Source organism: Scleropages formosus, unplaced genomic scaffold (assembly GCF_900964775.1).
Source record: "Scleropages formosus unplaced genomic scaffold, fSclFor1.1, whole genome shotgun sequence".
Classification (NCBI taxonomy): domain Eukaryota; kingdom Metazoa; phylum Chordata; class Actinopteri; order Osteoglossiformes; family Osteoglossidae; genus Scleropages; species Scleropages formosus.
This window is the reverse complement of record NW_021641048.1, coordinates 70,509-86,929: the sequence shown is the minus strand read 5'-3', so window position 1 is coordinate 86,929 and position 16,421 is coordinate 70,509. Positions and strand designations below refer to the sequence as shown.

The window sequence follows — 16,421 nt, the reverse complement described above, 5'->3', positions numbered from 1 at the left end:
CCCCAGGTGAGACTTGAACCCCAGACCCACCAGAGAGCAGGCACAGGCCAGATCCGCTGCACCACCACAACCCCCCCCCCCATTCAATTCAATTCAATCCAGTTTAATTTTATAGAGCACTCTTCTCACCAGTGTTAATTTTATAGAGCACTCTTCTCACCAGTGTGGCACAGAGCGCTGAACAAGGTTGTAATGTTAAACAAGGTGAGTGGAAATAATTCAGAATTACAGAAATAACATATCATTAACAAGAGAATACGCAATCAGAGGGAGGCATGACTTGAGGACATGATGACTTTATGACCTGATGACTTGACATGCTGATAGGGGTTCTAGACAAGATCTGTTGTAAAGAGCCCAAGTAGGTCCTGGTTCAGTTGTCCTACTCTCACAGCTAACACTGAGGACTGGCCATCAGTAACTAGCTACAGAATACCTTAAAAACTAAATAACACATTATACTTTTTATTAAGGGGGGCATGGTGGCGCAGTGGGTTGGACCAGGTCCTGCTCTCTGGTGGGTCTGGGGTTCGAGTCCCACTTGGGGTGCCTTGCGATGGACTGGCGTCCCGTCCTGGGTGTGTCCCCTCCCCCTCCAGCCTTACGCCCTGAGTTGCCGAGTTAGGCTCCGGTTCCCCGCGACCCCGTATAAGGGACAAGCGGTTCAGAAAATGTGTGTGTGTGTGTGTGTGTGTGTGTGTGTACTTTTTATTAATCACTTGAATTATGTTTTTCTCTATTGCTACATTTGCAAAACACTGTTTCAGTCACCTCTCGTTGTATGCCCTTAATTTTTACTGTCATGCACACTGAAAGCAGAAAGTGTGTGAGGAAAGTTGTGTGTTACAAACCAAGGCTTGGCCTGGCGGCCCGAGCAAATTTCTAAGGCTCAATACCCAACGAAGCTGCCGAAGTCATGACCCGAGGCTGCACTGTGCACTATTTCAAGGTGTGAAGCAATCGTTGCAAAAAAGCGAGCCAGGCGTGAACGTGATTAGTGCCCTCCATGAAATTACTGGAACTTCAAAGAGTAACAAAAGCGGGAGCCAAAGTGGAAAAGAAAGTTGAAATAATTCACAGTGATCGCCATGCAAGGGAGTAAAATGTACTTTACTGTATATTCCAGTCTAATGAATAGGGCTTCTCTATATCGGCATTTTATTGTGCCAACAATGATATACTCCATCTCCTTCACTAATAACAAGAACTGCACAGCATCTAAATTATTTAGCAACAATGTGGGGGGAAAACAAAATAATAGATTGTGTCAATAAACTGTGTCAAGCAGAAAATTAATCTTTCAACTAGAGCGTCTCTTGATTCATACAGGATTGTTCAAGCATTAAATAAAGAGAATAATAAAAAAAGGCTAAGATAATCTGGTGGCATGCCAAAGAAAATTTTTAAAAGGGCATTAAACTACAAATTCTCTAGAGACATACTTTATACTTTGAAATGGTTACAGTTCAAATGGTTTCAACTTTTTAGCACCTCATCTGTTCTGTTTGTCTCTTGGGTTTTTACAGTTCACTTATTTAGTAAAGCAAAGTAAAAATTCTCTGCATGCTTGGGAAAATGTAGATGAGATTCTCTTATTCCTGCTCGTTTCCCACTTGACTGGTTAAGTCTTGTCATCAGAGCCATTTCATACATGACAACACCTGGTTAGTCATTGCAACCCTACAAAATACAACTTTAACCCGTTTTTGACTCAAAAACAATCTGATACTTTTCTCCAAAGCAACTTACATTGTTAAGGTCACAATTATTTACCCATGTGGGTAATTTTTACTGCAGCAATTGAAGGTAAGTACCTTCCTCAAGGCTACTACAGTGAGAGATGGGTATCAAACCTGTGACCTTTGGGTACAAAGACAAGATCTTGAACCACTGCACTACCAGCTGGCCAACTAAACATCACACAGCCCTGTCAGAAGAAGGAAGGAGTAACGATTAGCACTCCAGGGACACTTTCATTTTCTCTTTAAATTATTCCTGTAGGTTTGAGCTACAGAATGTTTAGTACACTTGTCCTGCTCACTAAGTTTTCCGCAATCCCTGCTGTGTCTGTCTGTATTTGTTCAGAATGAAAACATCGCCGCTGCACATACCCAGGTATGGTTTCACATGAGGAGTTTCCAGATGTCACTGGTCAACAACATCAAGAGGAGATCATGTGTCTCTATGGTGCACAGTTAGTCGAGCTTCTTCAGAAAATCTAATTAAACTGTGAGCTTCTTGGAAATCTCCTACTGAGAGCTCTCGCCCAGTGGTTTGAGGGTTCTAATGATAAATTAATCGTGAAGTCTGTGTTGCCTCTTTCATCTACATTTTCTCCAAGTGAATAAACAAAAGACTTCCAAAACACATTGTCTGAAAAATTTACTAAGCGTGTGGGAACGTCTTTCAAAATATCCCGACAAGAGGACATTCAGTCTCTCAGTAAAGCAATTAAAATATACTGCTCCGGCATGAGTGGGAGATGTTCATTCCTGAACATTTACTCTCAGCTTAATTTCATTTCACCTTATGGGGAAAAAACCATTTCTTCTGCAGCTGCAAAAAAAAAAAACAAAAAAAAAAAAAGAACCACCTGCCGTGCTAATTGCCCGTTCTACGTGGCACACGATTTCATTTGTAGAAGGTAAACACCACTTTTCTTTTTAATTCCACTACAAGATACAGTCTTCTGCTTTTTCTCATTAATTATTAGCAAGTTTGCAACATGAGAAAACATTTTGTGCTGCCCAGTGTGCTATACAGTATTGTAGGGTGTAGTACTTCACCTCGTTCCTGATACATTTTTGGACATGTTTTTTTGCAATTTTATGGATACCAGGATAATAAATTTTAAGAGCAATACACAGCCGTCTAATATATATAAATATATATGTGTGTATATACACACACACACACACACACACACACACATTTTCTGAACCGCTTGTCCCATATGGGGTCGCGGGGAACCGGAGCCTACCCGGTAACACAGGGTGTAAGGCCAGAGGGGGAGGGGACACACCCAGGACGGGACGCCAGTCCGTCGCAAGGCACCCCAAGCGGGACTCGAACCCCAGACCCACCGGAGAGCAGGACATAGTCCAACCCACTGCGCCACCACACCCCCTTAATATGTGTATATAAATATATGTAATTAATTGTAATAATAATCATGTCATCATGATAATAATATTATATCTAATATATATGTATATATGTATATTAGATAAAACCCCCACTTCCCCTGGGGCTGACTTCTCAAGTTCTGAAGGATGTGCTTCTCAGCCACAGAGCAACAACTTCCAGAGGAGGAAATCTCCAAATCAACTTACAATGTTAATCTAATAAAAGCTGATTACCCATTTATACAGCTGGGTCATTTTACTGGAACCATTTACGGTAAGTACCTTTCTCAAGAGTACTACAGCCAGAGGTGAGATTCAAACCTACCACCAGAGGGGCCCAAGCTAACAGGTGTAACCACTACACTACCAGCCGTCCCTGAGCTCTCTCTCTGTCATGTATTATACCTCTAAAAACCGACTCTGGCTCAGTACGATCCTTTATCTCGTTCCGGTTAGGGTTATCCGAAGATACGTTGGGAAAGGTTATCAAAAATGTACCCCGATCCATTTTTTATCATGTTGTGCATTATTTAAAAGGCAATTTTTTAAAAAGGGGCAATGTTGTTTCTTTAAATGCTGTAAGAGATTTAAAGATTTATTTCATCAGGTTGAGTGCACAGCTTACCAAAAAGTGGAAAATACAGGTACTCAGACATTTGATGGGAACATTTTCTGTTTCTGCTGCAAAATAACAATAAACATCAGGAATGTTGTCAATTTGGGGTAACTGTTAGAATGTACATAGCCAGAGGGTATTTTTTTTTCTTTTCATGCTGCCGCACTGCAGCCGCATTCAGTCGGTGAAGCCACAGGGGAACTTCTGGTCATGTTTCTAACGATGAATTTGTTGTCACACTTTTTCAAAGCTGAAGTGTCTGTGTGTCAGTCACTATCTTTATAGACTTATGTGTTTAAAACAATCCACAGAAGGATCCAGGATCTTGTTTTTATTTGCCTGATGCCTGTGTTAAAGTGCTCCGTGTCACTGCATGAGAAAAGTACTCTATACAAATAAATTGAATGAAATTGATACTTATTTGAGATTTTTTTGGATGCGATGCTTTATGTTGTGTCCATGCAGCGTGTTTTTGAAGTCTGGGCAAAATTGGTGCAGCTGTCTGAGATGAGAACTTTTATCGCTCAACTGCTTTCAAGACTTGGCAGGGGCTGCACTGTGCCTTAGCTACATCGCCGAGACAGTGGAGTCCCTGGAGATGGAACTCGAAAGGCTCTTCCCTTTCAGAAGAGAATTTGTTTACAATAATCAAGAGAGCACTTTATTATTTTGCAGACAATGCTAGTCCATATTCAATATTATCATTGCATATTTCATTATAGCTGTGAGGAGTTTGCATGTTCTCTCTGTCTGCACTGAGTTCTTCTGGGTGCTCCTGTTTCCTCCCACAGTCCAAAGACATCCAGTTCAGGTGGACCAATGACTCTGAATTGCCTCGAGTGTGTGAATGGGTGAGTGTGTGTGTGTGTGAGGAGCTCACCGCGACCTCCCTCAGGGCAAGCAGTTATTGAAATTTGGATGGATGGAAGGATGAGATATCTGTAGAATTTCCATTAACTGGACATAATACATAGTAGTAACTGTGCGATATAAAAATTTAGAATCAGTAATTGATCCCATTGGTCTTTAGTTTTATAGGCCACATAACAAACTTCTGAAAAGGCAGAAAAAAGAGATCGATTCATTCTACAAAGGGAAGCGTGGTACATACAGGCTCTTAATATGCCTTGTCCTCATGGAATCTGTCATTGAAGTTCTTCTTCAATGTATTCTATGACTTGCTTTAGTACATATATTGTTCATTGCATGTCATTATATCTTACGTACAGTTTTCAGTTGAAATACAGTAGTGCTGAGGGCATGTTTTCACTTTTGTCATTTACCCTGACATTTATTCTACTATAGACAGTCCTTTTCTTTCCTTTTGATTCATTTTATTGATTTGCTGTTTTCCTTAATTTTAACATTTCGCTTCTTGGGTGTGCAGTGTTGCGGTTCTGTGAGACAGTACACCACTCGAGACAGTTCTAGAAATATCAGAACAAGTCTTCACTTAAAAATGTTCCACGTGTGAAGGAAACCTTGACTGCCAGGAAGAGAGCCTTGACTCAGTTTGATTAGGACGTTTTGGGAATACTATTGATAAGAAGAAGTCAGGCTCTTTGTCAGCTTGTGCTACAACCAGTGATGTTTTGCTTTTAAAGTAGTTGTGTGTGTGTGTGTGTGTGAGTTGCTTATGGATAAAATCTGGGGGGAAAAAAAAACTTTGCAGAAATGAAACTAGCACACCTGACACTTAATACCTGCATATAGATGGGTAGATTTTTTTAAAACATTTTTTAAGCAGATAAATTAAGTTACTAAAGTATTTTAGGTAACCCCTCATTCAATGTTTTGATGGATTCAGCCCTTCTGAGAGATAGAGGGAAATAATTCCACCGCAATAAAGGCAGCACTGAGAACCTTTCGGTTTTTTGTTTTGAACCTCTTGTACGTGGGATGAGCAAGTGGCCAGAGGTGGAGGAATGTAGCAGTGTGCCTGGGATGTAGGTAACGGGGGCAGATCCATTTATGGTCTTGTAGCCTAAAACTACAGTATTGAACTTGATATAGTATTGTAGATACAGTACTTGGTATAATACAGTAGATACATGGGAATGCTTTGGCAAGTCAAACACAACTTATATAGTGGCATTTGGTAAATAGACGGAACCACCGCTTTGGCAAAAATGATTCAAGTGATCATTTCCTCAACAACAGTGGCAATTTATTATTTTAATATATAGTAAAATGGGGGGGGTAGCGCACTGGATTTGACCGGGTCCTACTCCTCAGTGGGTCTGGGGTTCGAGTCCCACTTGGGGGTACCTTGCGACAGACTGGTGTCTCGTCCTGGCTGTGTCCCCTCCCCCTCCAGCCTTGAGCCTGTGCTGCATGGTTAGGCTCCGGCTTGCTGCAATTTCAGACAGTATGTGTGTGTGTGTTTGTGTAGTATTAAATTAATTCTGTTTCCACAGCAACTATAATTGTATCTTCCAATAATGAAAAGAAATTAATGGAATTTTTAATTGCAATAATTTATAATGCTTGCATGTAATAAACATTCATTGGTAGAACTTTGCTAGAGGCAACAACAAATGGCATATTGTGTATATGCAGATAGATCTAAACAAACAAGCCCCACAATAACTTTTGATCTTAGGTAATAATACTGTTGGTATTGATTTTCATCTAAATTTTATATTTTCCTTTTACTATTTTTGCATATATTTTTGTAAATGTTTTTCCATTCAGATATATTTTAGCTTTATTTATGCCTATATATTTGCATTCCCACACACTCACACACACACACAACGTCTACATTTATTAATTCCTCAGACACTTTTATCCAAAGCCATGAATAACACAAGGTAAAGAAAAGTGCATTTCAGAACAAAGCACATTACAGATGCATCATTACTGAGGCAGAGCTTGTTGTTTCGGTACCATCAGGAGTTACATTTAGCTGATGCTTCTCCTCTAAGCAACCTACAAATATTTACCCCTTAATATAGCTTGGTCCCTTTTACTGGGGCATTTTAGGGAAAGTACCTGCTCAAGGGTAGTAGGTAGCAGAAGGGGGATTCGAACCCCCGACCTCTGAATTCAGATTTTAATTTTTGATCTTCAGTATTACACGTTAACAGCACACTGGAAAGGTAACACAACAGCATTTCAAGGCACAACCAAAGTGAGTAATTTCTCCTTCTTTACAAAATGAACACCCTACTATGGCAAGTCCCAAATTAAAATGATCATATGTTTGATAAATAAGTAATTAATGTGCACAAAACATGAACTGTAACTGTGCAACTGACAACACTGGAACAATAGTCAAACCCGCAACAATATTATCAATAACCAAAATCAGTTATCAGTGATCAGGGGCAGCTGGTAGTGTAGTGGTTACCGCTGCTGCCTTTGGACCCGGAAGTTACACATTTGAATCTCACCTCTGGCTGCAGTACCCTTGAGCAAAGTACTTTAAATTACTCCAGTAAAATTACCCCTCTGATAAATGGGTAATAAGTGTAAAGTAGCTTAAGTTTATAAGTCGCTTTGGAGAAAAATGTCAAACACATGTAAATGAGTGTTATGCTAAAGAAGTATGAGTGTAATAGAAATGCCAAGAAACTATGCAATTATATCACTGACTGCTGCACCGCTTCTGTTCTGTCCACAGGAGCTCAGTGATGGTGGTGCAGAAAGGAACTGGAAGGGCATTGCCATCTCCCTGCTGGTGATCATCGTGGTCCTGTCACTCATCGGCCTGGCCATTGTCCTTCTTTCCAAAGGTCAGGGACGTGTGTCAAATTACTGTCCCACTGAGCCGTCTTTTTTTAGAATGATGCGATGTTACACGACGTATACGTATTGTGTAAGTAACAAAAAAACTGTACTTAAAATCTAAAGATTTCTTGTTCACAGTGGGGAAAAATGATGAGAACAAGCTATATACTCACATACTCACATCAAGGGGAACACCTGACAATCATAGAAATTTCATTTCAGAATATGCGCCTTGGTGACATTGAGTACCCCATGTGGCAAGCATCCCCTGTCCCCCTCCGCTCACCTTTATATTACATTACATTTACCTTTGTTCACACGGCAGATGCAAATCCAGCATAGCTGAGGCAGGTGGAAGTCGAGAAGTTGTCTGAGATGGAGATGACTTTGTGTCTCTGAAAAACAAGGCAAAATTATCAACAGTGAGAGAAAATGGAGGAAAAGAAGGGCATAGCAGGGATGATAAAGTGGAGCACAGCCTGTGGATTTTTGATTGTTTTTTTTGTGGGAGAAGGTTGTTTTGGTTAATCAAATAGCAGAGCAACAGGTCACTAGAGGTTCTTTGTAAACTCTCAGGTCTGTCAAGTCTTTCGTTTCATTAGTCAAGGCTTGTAGACCTTGTAGGGCAGCTCCAGTTGGACCTGGAGCTGAGGTAGCTCTTGTCTTCCTCACCCCTCCTCATACCTCCTTAAAAGTAGGTTCCTTCCTTCCAAAGCAGTCAGTGAATTCCGAGGTGTGTGGTTCCGTCAAGACCCTGCACTGCCTCAGCTCCTGCTATCTCTCAGGATCACTCATTGTTGAAGTAGCTGCCAGTTTCCTCTTTGGAGCACAACAAGCTGTGTACTGTGTTTCTGCCCCAGTAGAAATCTAGGAAACCCAAACTGTCCTGAACTGACCAAAGAAGGCTTCCTGCTTTCTGGCCCTTTTTTTCCCTCTTTTCTTAGGTCACTCTGACTTCTGCAGGAACCTGAGACTCTTGCTAAGAGTGCTGCTCAACTGCCCGTGCTGCTCTTTCCTTTTTGCTTGCTGTCCCAAGCCGCTGTCCGAATTTACTCAATTCTTGCATTTTTTCCTGGGTCCTCTGTTCTCAGTTGTCCTTGGCATGTCCTGGGTTGACTGCCTTCTCTTCTGTGCCAAGCCTTTTTTGTGTCAACTAATTCCTCGTAGCAACCCTTATCACCCTTTTAGGTTGCCTTGAGCATCTTATCTGTATCTTTAAATAATTTAAGGGCATGCATGTTTTCACTGAAAAATGTCTGTGGAAAGATCAATTTTGTTGTCAGTTAAATTGGTTTTTATTCCAAAGATTTTCAAAGAATACCCTTGCAGACCTTTTCCAGAAAAATTGATACTGTAGTGCCTGAAAGCAAAAAACTGCCATAGCAATTTCAGATATAAAATGCAGTGCAAATTTTACTGTTCAAAACACTGCTGGAGTTGTTCAGTTTGTGTGACGATATTTATTTTTATTTACTTAGACACTTTCTCTAAAGCGACTTCTAATGAACTCCGTGTACTGTTATCAGCCCACACACCTTATTCACCAAGGTGACTTACACTGCTAGATACTGTAACGACCCTGCGTTACTGTTTTTGGAGGGAAACCTTTGTAATGTAAATAGTTGCACTGTGGGGAATAATGTTACAGGTGGCTCTGCAACTGGGGTGCGGTGGTGTAATGGGTTGGACTGGGTCCTGCTCTCCTGTGGGTCTGGGGTTTGAGTCCCGCTTGGGGTGCCTTGCAACGGACAGGCGTCCCGTCCTGGGTGTGTCCCCTCCCCTTCCGGCCTTACGCCCTGTGTTGCCGGGTAGGCTCCGGTTCCCTGCGACCCCGTATGGGACAAGCAGTTCTGAAAGTGTGTGGGTGTTGTGGCTCTGGGGGCACTTCGAGGGACAAGAATGGGGTGATTGTCTGCCAGGGTGTCGAGAGAGCCTGGGGGTGCTAAGCAGGCTGGGAAGGCTGGCTGTAGGCGCAGGTCCTAGAGGAAACGGGGTTCTCGGACCGAGAGCCTTGCTTTCCTGGTGCTGGTGTTCAAATTTAATCGTTTGTTGTGAACGCTGCCTCTGCGTCCTTCTTCGCTCCATCCAAACCCACAGGGCTGCGCGCCACAATAAACTACTTACAATGAGTCTCATCTATACATTAGTGGAACGCATTCTCTCTGTCACTCACACACTATGGCTTCTCTTGTACAACATCTGCTGTACAGTCGCCGTTTCACCAAATTACAAACTTGTAAATGAATTTGTAGAGATAATCCATAAGATACTGCAGCTTCCATACCTGTGGGAGCTAATGGAAGCAGCTGCCAACCTTCCTAACCTTCTGTTACAGAGTGTGCACATGAGCTCATCCAGGTCTAGAAACCTCACACAGACTCAGTCTGCAGATTCCCTACCAGGAACACAACAGGGCAAAAATGTAAACTCTGAACAGGTGTATGTGCCAGATTTTGTCCAGTTTAACTCTGGAGTATTTTTTTTAGAATTTAGATTGACCATTATCAATTTTTATCTTACTTAGAGTACCACTATGATCTTTACTATTACATTCCAGCAGGAAATCACATACCATCTTTCCAGTTCTGCAGCTATTTCCAGAGATGTAGGTGTCATGATCCATTTGTGTGGATAATGTGTTTCTGTCTGTGATAAGCACATATCTTTACTTATTTTTCAGAAAATGGAGCCACATTTCTGGGATCTCCATTATCACTGGACGATCTCTTCCGAAGAGATTTTCAGGTGCATGATCCTGAAGCCAAGTGGATAAATGGTACGTGCCCCAACAGCAATAGATTTCATCGTCATGATAAAAATGTTACTTGGTGCCAAAAGATATATTTTTCCTGCAGTCAAGCTGAATTTCAACTTACAGCTAAAACGCAATGTATAGTCATGCGGAAAAAGGTACCTTTTCAATTCTGTGCTTTTATATATCAGGATGTGTGGATGCGCCATCAGATTGGGTCTGACTCACAGGAACCACTACCACATAATCCAAGGCAAAGGAGGAAGAGAATGAGTTTGCCTGTGCCTTCATCCATGCATGAGTGCAGAGTACAAACAGAGGGAAAACATGCACTCCACACAACATAACTCAAATCCCCAACCCACTGAGCAGCTCCTGAAATTAGATCTAAGTTTAGGTGGCAACACATAGCATATCCCACAAAAAATAAGCCAACATGCAAAAGCCACGTGTGAAAAGTTAAGTACACCCCATGATTCAGAGGGTTGTAGAATCACATATACAGTAGCAGCGATAACTTAAAGCAATTATTTTCTCTATGAGTTTGTCAGTCTCTCATATTTTTTGGTTCACTCTTGTTACTTCAGTTCGTTGATATCCGAGAGCATTCATGAGCTCCTTTTGTTGATGCTTTTCTCCAAAGCAGCTTATAATTATTTACCCATTTATACAGCTGGATAATTTTTACTGGAGCAATTTAGGGTAAGTACCTTGTTCAAGGGTAATACAGCTGAACGTGGGAATTGGACCTGTAACTTCTGGGTCCAAAGGCAGCAGCTCGATCCACTACGCTACTAGCTGTCCCCATTAAAATGTACACAGTTTTTTTACCTGTTCATTATTTTATTTGTGGGAATTTTGCTTCTTTATTTGCAGTAATACATTTACAGCTCTATGTAGAGTTGTAAATATTTTGGTTTTTTTATTTATTTCCTATCGGGAAGTGTGGTGACGCAGCGGGTTTGGCCGGGTCCTGCCCTCTGGCAGGTCTGAGGTTTGAGTCCTGCTTGGGGTGCCTTGCGATGGACTAGCGTCCCGTCCTGGGTGTGTCCCCTCCCCCTCCAGCCCTCCGCCCTGTGTTGCCGGATTAGGCTCCGGTTTGCCGCAGCCCCGCCTGGGACAAGCGGCTTCAGGCAGTATGTGTGTGTGTGTGTGTGTGTGTGTGTGTGTGTGACAAGCACAGCAGACAATGTAAAAAAGTAATGTGTTCAGATGAAAAAACAATTACATTGTGTTGATCATTTTATTGTCAGGTGACCAATGATGTCTCTCAGCTCTCAGAGATCTTCTTCTGGACACTTTATAAAACGATGCCTATTACTCCCTACGTTGAATATACTGGTCCCTGATGTCCAGTCTTTTGAGTCACACATTTTCAGCAATTAAAACTTATCTAAGAAGTATTTAATATGTATTCTTCCATAAAAAGACAGCTGGCATAGCAATTTGAATCTCACGCCAAAGCATTATGGAGAGACAGCGTGCTTTTCACAGATACCAAGAGCCGCTTTAAATGTTTCAAAAAAAGCAGAGCAGGTGTAAAAGGAGTGAAAAGAAACTGATGAAGCTGTAGATGATTCTCTGCTTCCTACATCTACTTGTTTTGAGCTCATCGGTGAAATGTCGTCTCTCGATCACCCCGCACCTCCATGTAAAACCCCCAGCTTCAAGGTATATAACACACATCTTGTACACATTAAATTGCTGCAGTACATCACTTCACTTCTGCTTCTTTTGTGTGATGCAGACTTTTAAACGTTTGACATCCTTCGGATGAACTTTGTTATGCTCATTTTTTGTTCATAATTCAAGAGAGAGTTCCAGAAAAGAATGCTCGTCACACCTCCGCATTCCGGTTCCACTCTACAGATCCGTGTTTTACTGACAATACACACTCTGTGTGTGTGTGCGTCTTTGTCCTATGTTCATCATCCCCCGCCCCTGCACTGTACTTCCCAGTTTACACTGTAAACCTATAAATACTCTCTGCATATGGGGTCATTGTACTCCACAGCAATAGGGGTCCGTGTCGAGCTCACGTCTGGAGGCGACATGTGCTCATGAAATGTTTTATATGATCGCTTCTAAAGAAAGAATGCATATTGGTCGTAAATAACTGCTTCAACTGAATTACAAAGCTCTCCCTTTTGCACAGTCAGAGGGTTCATTTGTGCTCTCATTTGACCTCAGTGTCCACTTATGAGCCTACCTTTGCAATTATGTCGCACTGCACCGGTGGACACTTTCCAGTGTTACTACTTCTTAAAATTATGCGATTGTACCGTATACAATGTTTTTGGTTTCCTGTTAAAAATGGTAATTTTTAGGCTGCCTGTGATGCATTACTGTGTTTTTAAAAAGTGCCACAGGTATTAAAAAGGTATTAAAAAGGTATTAAAGAGCATTGGATTGTTTTACTGGAAAAAAATGTGTCGCTGTCCTCGAACATCACAACACACTGAAATCATAGCGATATCTTGCGCTTGTCACTGGAAGCATTGTTTGAACCAAGCTAATTATTGTTTCTACATCTTTCTTGCAGATGAGGAAATTGTTTACAGGAATAAAGATGGGGACATAGTGAAAATTAAACTAAAGAGCAGTGAGGCAGAAATCCTGATGAAAAACACCACCTTTGTAAGTGATGGATAAAAAAGGAGAACAAAACGTAGCTGTGGCAGGCGTCACCGAGAATGTAATGATGTTGCAGAAGGGTAATGTGGTTTAATGTGGTTTAATATGGCAGTTGCTGATGTCACAAGGTGGGTAGGTGGAGGCAAATGAATGCTCTGTTCATTTTTAACTGTACATTTAAAAACAGATATTTTTCCTGGGAAGGAAAATGTTGGTGGCATAATGCTTTGATTTACATTCATATTTACATTATATTTTACATGATTCTTTTCAGTGTAAAAATACAAGGGCGTGTTTATGGGCAGGTAAGCTTACCACAAGTATACCTCTTATATTTGTCTCACAGGCAATGTTCAAAGCCTCCAAGTTTGCCATTTCTCCAGACCTCAACTTTGTCCTGCTGGCATACGATGTGAAACAGGTCAGTGAAAGTGACTTCCGATTCACTTGCACTCAAAAGTTAAGCATTTTGGGGTTGAAATATTCAATTTTCATGAGTTTTCTGTTTGATGCTTGTGTCTCTGTGTTTTAATACATTTATTATGTACTGGGGCCCATGGCTTAAATTACTTGTATACAGTACAGTCCAAATATAGGGCATCTGAACACTTTGAACACAATGTTACGTGAGGAAAAAAAAAACTTGCCGCAGTGTAGTACTGTCAGGATACACTTTATATATACAGTATATATATGAATATTTTTCTCCAGCTGTGCCAAAAATCTGTATACACATTCAATACCCTAGGATTGTGAACACCTGATGTTGGAAATAATGCTCACCTAACAGGTTGCATAGTTTGTCTTGTGCTTAAGTGGTGTCTGAAGTGTTAGAACATAAAAAGTTTGTCCTCAGCAGTTCGAAACATTGTAGGCTGTCAAGGTGAAATGTGCCATTTAATAATTCATATTTAATAAGTTGATGGAGTAACAGCAGCTGAGCGGTGACCAGTGGCAGCAAGGTAAAATAATTGTTAAAGATATTAATTCTGATTTATTTTATGAAAATAAAATAATTATTGTAGATATTAAATTAAACAGCTGCTGTGCTAATGGGTGAAGGTGTTTTAACTAGCCATTTACACTATTTAGAAAAACATGGTGGCAAAGCAAAAAACATAGGAAAACCAAGCTATCTCAAGTGAGTAGACTACTGTAGCTACAGAAAACTACAGAAAAGGGCCTTCAGCATCTCCTGTATGACACCCCAAATGAGTACTCCATGTACCAATAACCAAAGTACAGGGGTAGCACCTGCCTCTTCTCTAGTGTCTGGAGATGTTGGCCTCAGTATCTCAGTCCCATGTTCTATCAAAATTGTTAAAATGAATCATTGTTTTGTTGCAACATATACTTCAAACCTTGTTCTGTGTACTAATTTAGTATTTTTTATTTCCGTAGGTTTTTCAACACTCTTTCTTGGCATCCTACTTGATGTACAACTTGCGCACAAGGTATTCATCTGCAGGAAGAGAACTAGAAATTCTCACACAATTACCTCCACAAATTATGATCAGTAATGTTTCTTCTCATACTTCCAGGGAGGTTGTAGAATTGAACCCTCCAGAGGTGTCTGACTCTGTTTTGCAGTATGCATCCTGGGGGGTTCGAGATCAGCAGCTGGTAAGAGGTCCATCTTATCGTCCTGATGAATTCACAAGTTGATGTGCAACAGCACTAAATTTTCAACTTTTAAATCATTAAAATGGGAAAAATGATTAAATGCAGACATAGTGTGGACAGTTAGGTGATCAAAGAGCTTACTGCCATATAAGGGTAGTACTGCTGTTTTTCTTCACTGATCCCATCAGAATAACCTCCTAATTTCTGCAATTAATTTCTACACATTTTTTTAGCTGTCATTTATCTCCAAAGCAACTTAAAATAGTTTACCCAATTTCCCAGCTAGGAATTTGTGCTGGATCAATTCTAAAATGTGAAAGTCACGGCTGAATTCCTCAGGAGTGCTACAGTAGGAGGTAGGGTTAGAACCTGAGTTCTTCAAGGGCAAAGTATAAATGCTAAGTGGTACTTCATCTACGTAAACTATTTAAATCAACATTCTAAAGCTGTAAAAAATAAAACATCAAAAATACCACCAGTAACACACTAAATGTACAGTTGTGAGAAGTGTTTTCTCTGGTTTTGCAGGTTTTTCCACATACATCAGTACTGTTTTTATGCCATTTCCTTGGAGTGGAAGATAATGAAATATACAATTGTTCCTGTGATGAGAATAATCGGACCCTAACTTTAAAGGAGTCGTTAGAGTGAGCTGAACACACTCAGGCCTATTTGGGCCAGCCCTGTTAAATAGATCTGTATAAACTGTATATATCTTCACATATTTAAACCCTTACCAGCAAAAGTCATCAAAGACTGAGTTGCCCCACAATCATGCCCCACAATAAACACTTTTCTGAAGACTTGCAGGGAAAATGTGCTGAAGCCCATCACTCTAGACAGGGTCATACAAACATTTGTTAGCAGGAAGAATTATGCTCCTCTCTATAGATGCTCTAAATGCTTTCTCTATTGCTCTTCAGGTGTATATTTTTGAGAACAACATTTACTACCAGGCCGAAGTGAAGATGAGCTCCTTACGGCTGACTTCATCAGGACGGGAAGGTGTTATTTTCAATGGAATTGCTGACTGGCTATATGAAGGTACACCTCATTCTACTTTGGACTCTAGTACTCAATGCGTGTGTGTGGGCTTCACAATAGCAACACTTTTCTAAAGTGTTCTTTTTATTCCTAGTATGTTTCTTTTTTCAAAGCAGCTTTAAGCAATGCAGATAGATTCATCTGGTGTGATTTCAGTTGCTATTGATTTTTTTAAATTCACTGCTTCAATATACATACATTATCATTAATTGCAAATGATTCATTTATAACAAACTGTCTGACAAAACAATTGTAGAGAACGTCAATACTGGAAGTACAGGAAATGGCCAGAAACAAGTTAAAATTTCTAATTTATAAAGTTGCATATTTTTTAAGACTGGAAGAAATCAGTAGTACACCTATGTATTTTAGCACCAGGATTTGTTGTATTCAGAACCCCAGTGCTCTGATATTTCCAGTATGTTGGTGTTAGTGCAGTATTTTGCTTACATTTTTTCTGGAACACGCCCTTGTTCTGCAGAGGAGCTGCTGCACACTCACGTAGCTCACTGGTTGGCACCCAATGGTGCCAGGCTGGCCTACCTTGCGATCAATGACACCTTGGTGCCCAATATGATTCTGCCACGCTTTACTGGTGCACTCTATCCCAAAGGGCAGCAGTATCCATACCCCAAGGTAAGAACATCCAGAACCTACATATTCACACACACACACCGCTTGTCCCATACGGGGTCACGGGGAACCGGAGCCTAACCCGGCAACACAGGGAGTAAGGCTGAAGGGGAGGGGACACACCCAGGACGGGACGCCAGTCCGTCGCAAGGCACCCCAAGCGGGACTGGAACCCCAGACCCACCGGAGAGCAGGACTGTGGTCCAACCCACTGCACCCCCACCCCCACCCTACATATTCATATTCTGCAAAATAAAAGTAT

At 41.0% G+C, this 16,421-nt stretch overlaps 1 protein-coding gene across 1 annotated transcript in view; it reads left to right on the top strand.

Annotated features, from left to right (window-relative positions):
• The window catches only part of LOC114909791 (inactive dipeptidyl peptidase 10-like), a 51,700-nt gene that overhangs the window by 15,423 nt on the left and 19,856 nt on the right, over window positions 1-16,421 (top strand). The window contains exons 8-15 of the mRNA XM_029249594.1: window positions 7,367-7,478; window positions 10,154-10,249; window positions 12,768-12,862; window positions 13,206-13,280; window positions 14,261-14,313; window positions 14,401-14,482; window positions 15,406-15,526; window positions 16,008-16,162. Of these exons, the coding sequence (XP_029105427.1) occupies window positions 7,367-7,478; window positions 10,154-10,249; window positions 12,768-12,862; window positions 13,206-13,280; window positions 14,261-14,313; window positions 14,401-14,482; window positions 15,406-15,526; window positions 16,008-16,162 (789 nt within the window). The remainder of the gene's footprint in view (window positions 1-7,366; window positions 7,479-10,153; window positions 10,250-12,767; window positions 12,863-13,205; window positions 13,281-14,260; window positions 14,314-14,400; window positions 14,483-15,405; window positions 15,527-16,007; window positions 16,163-16,421) is intronic.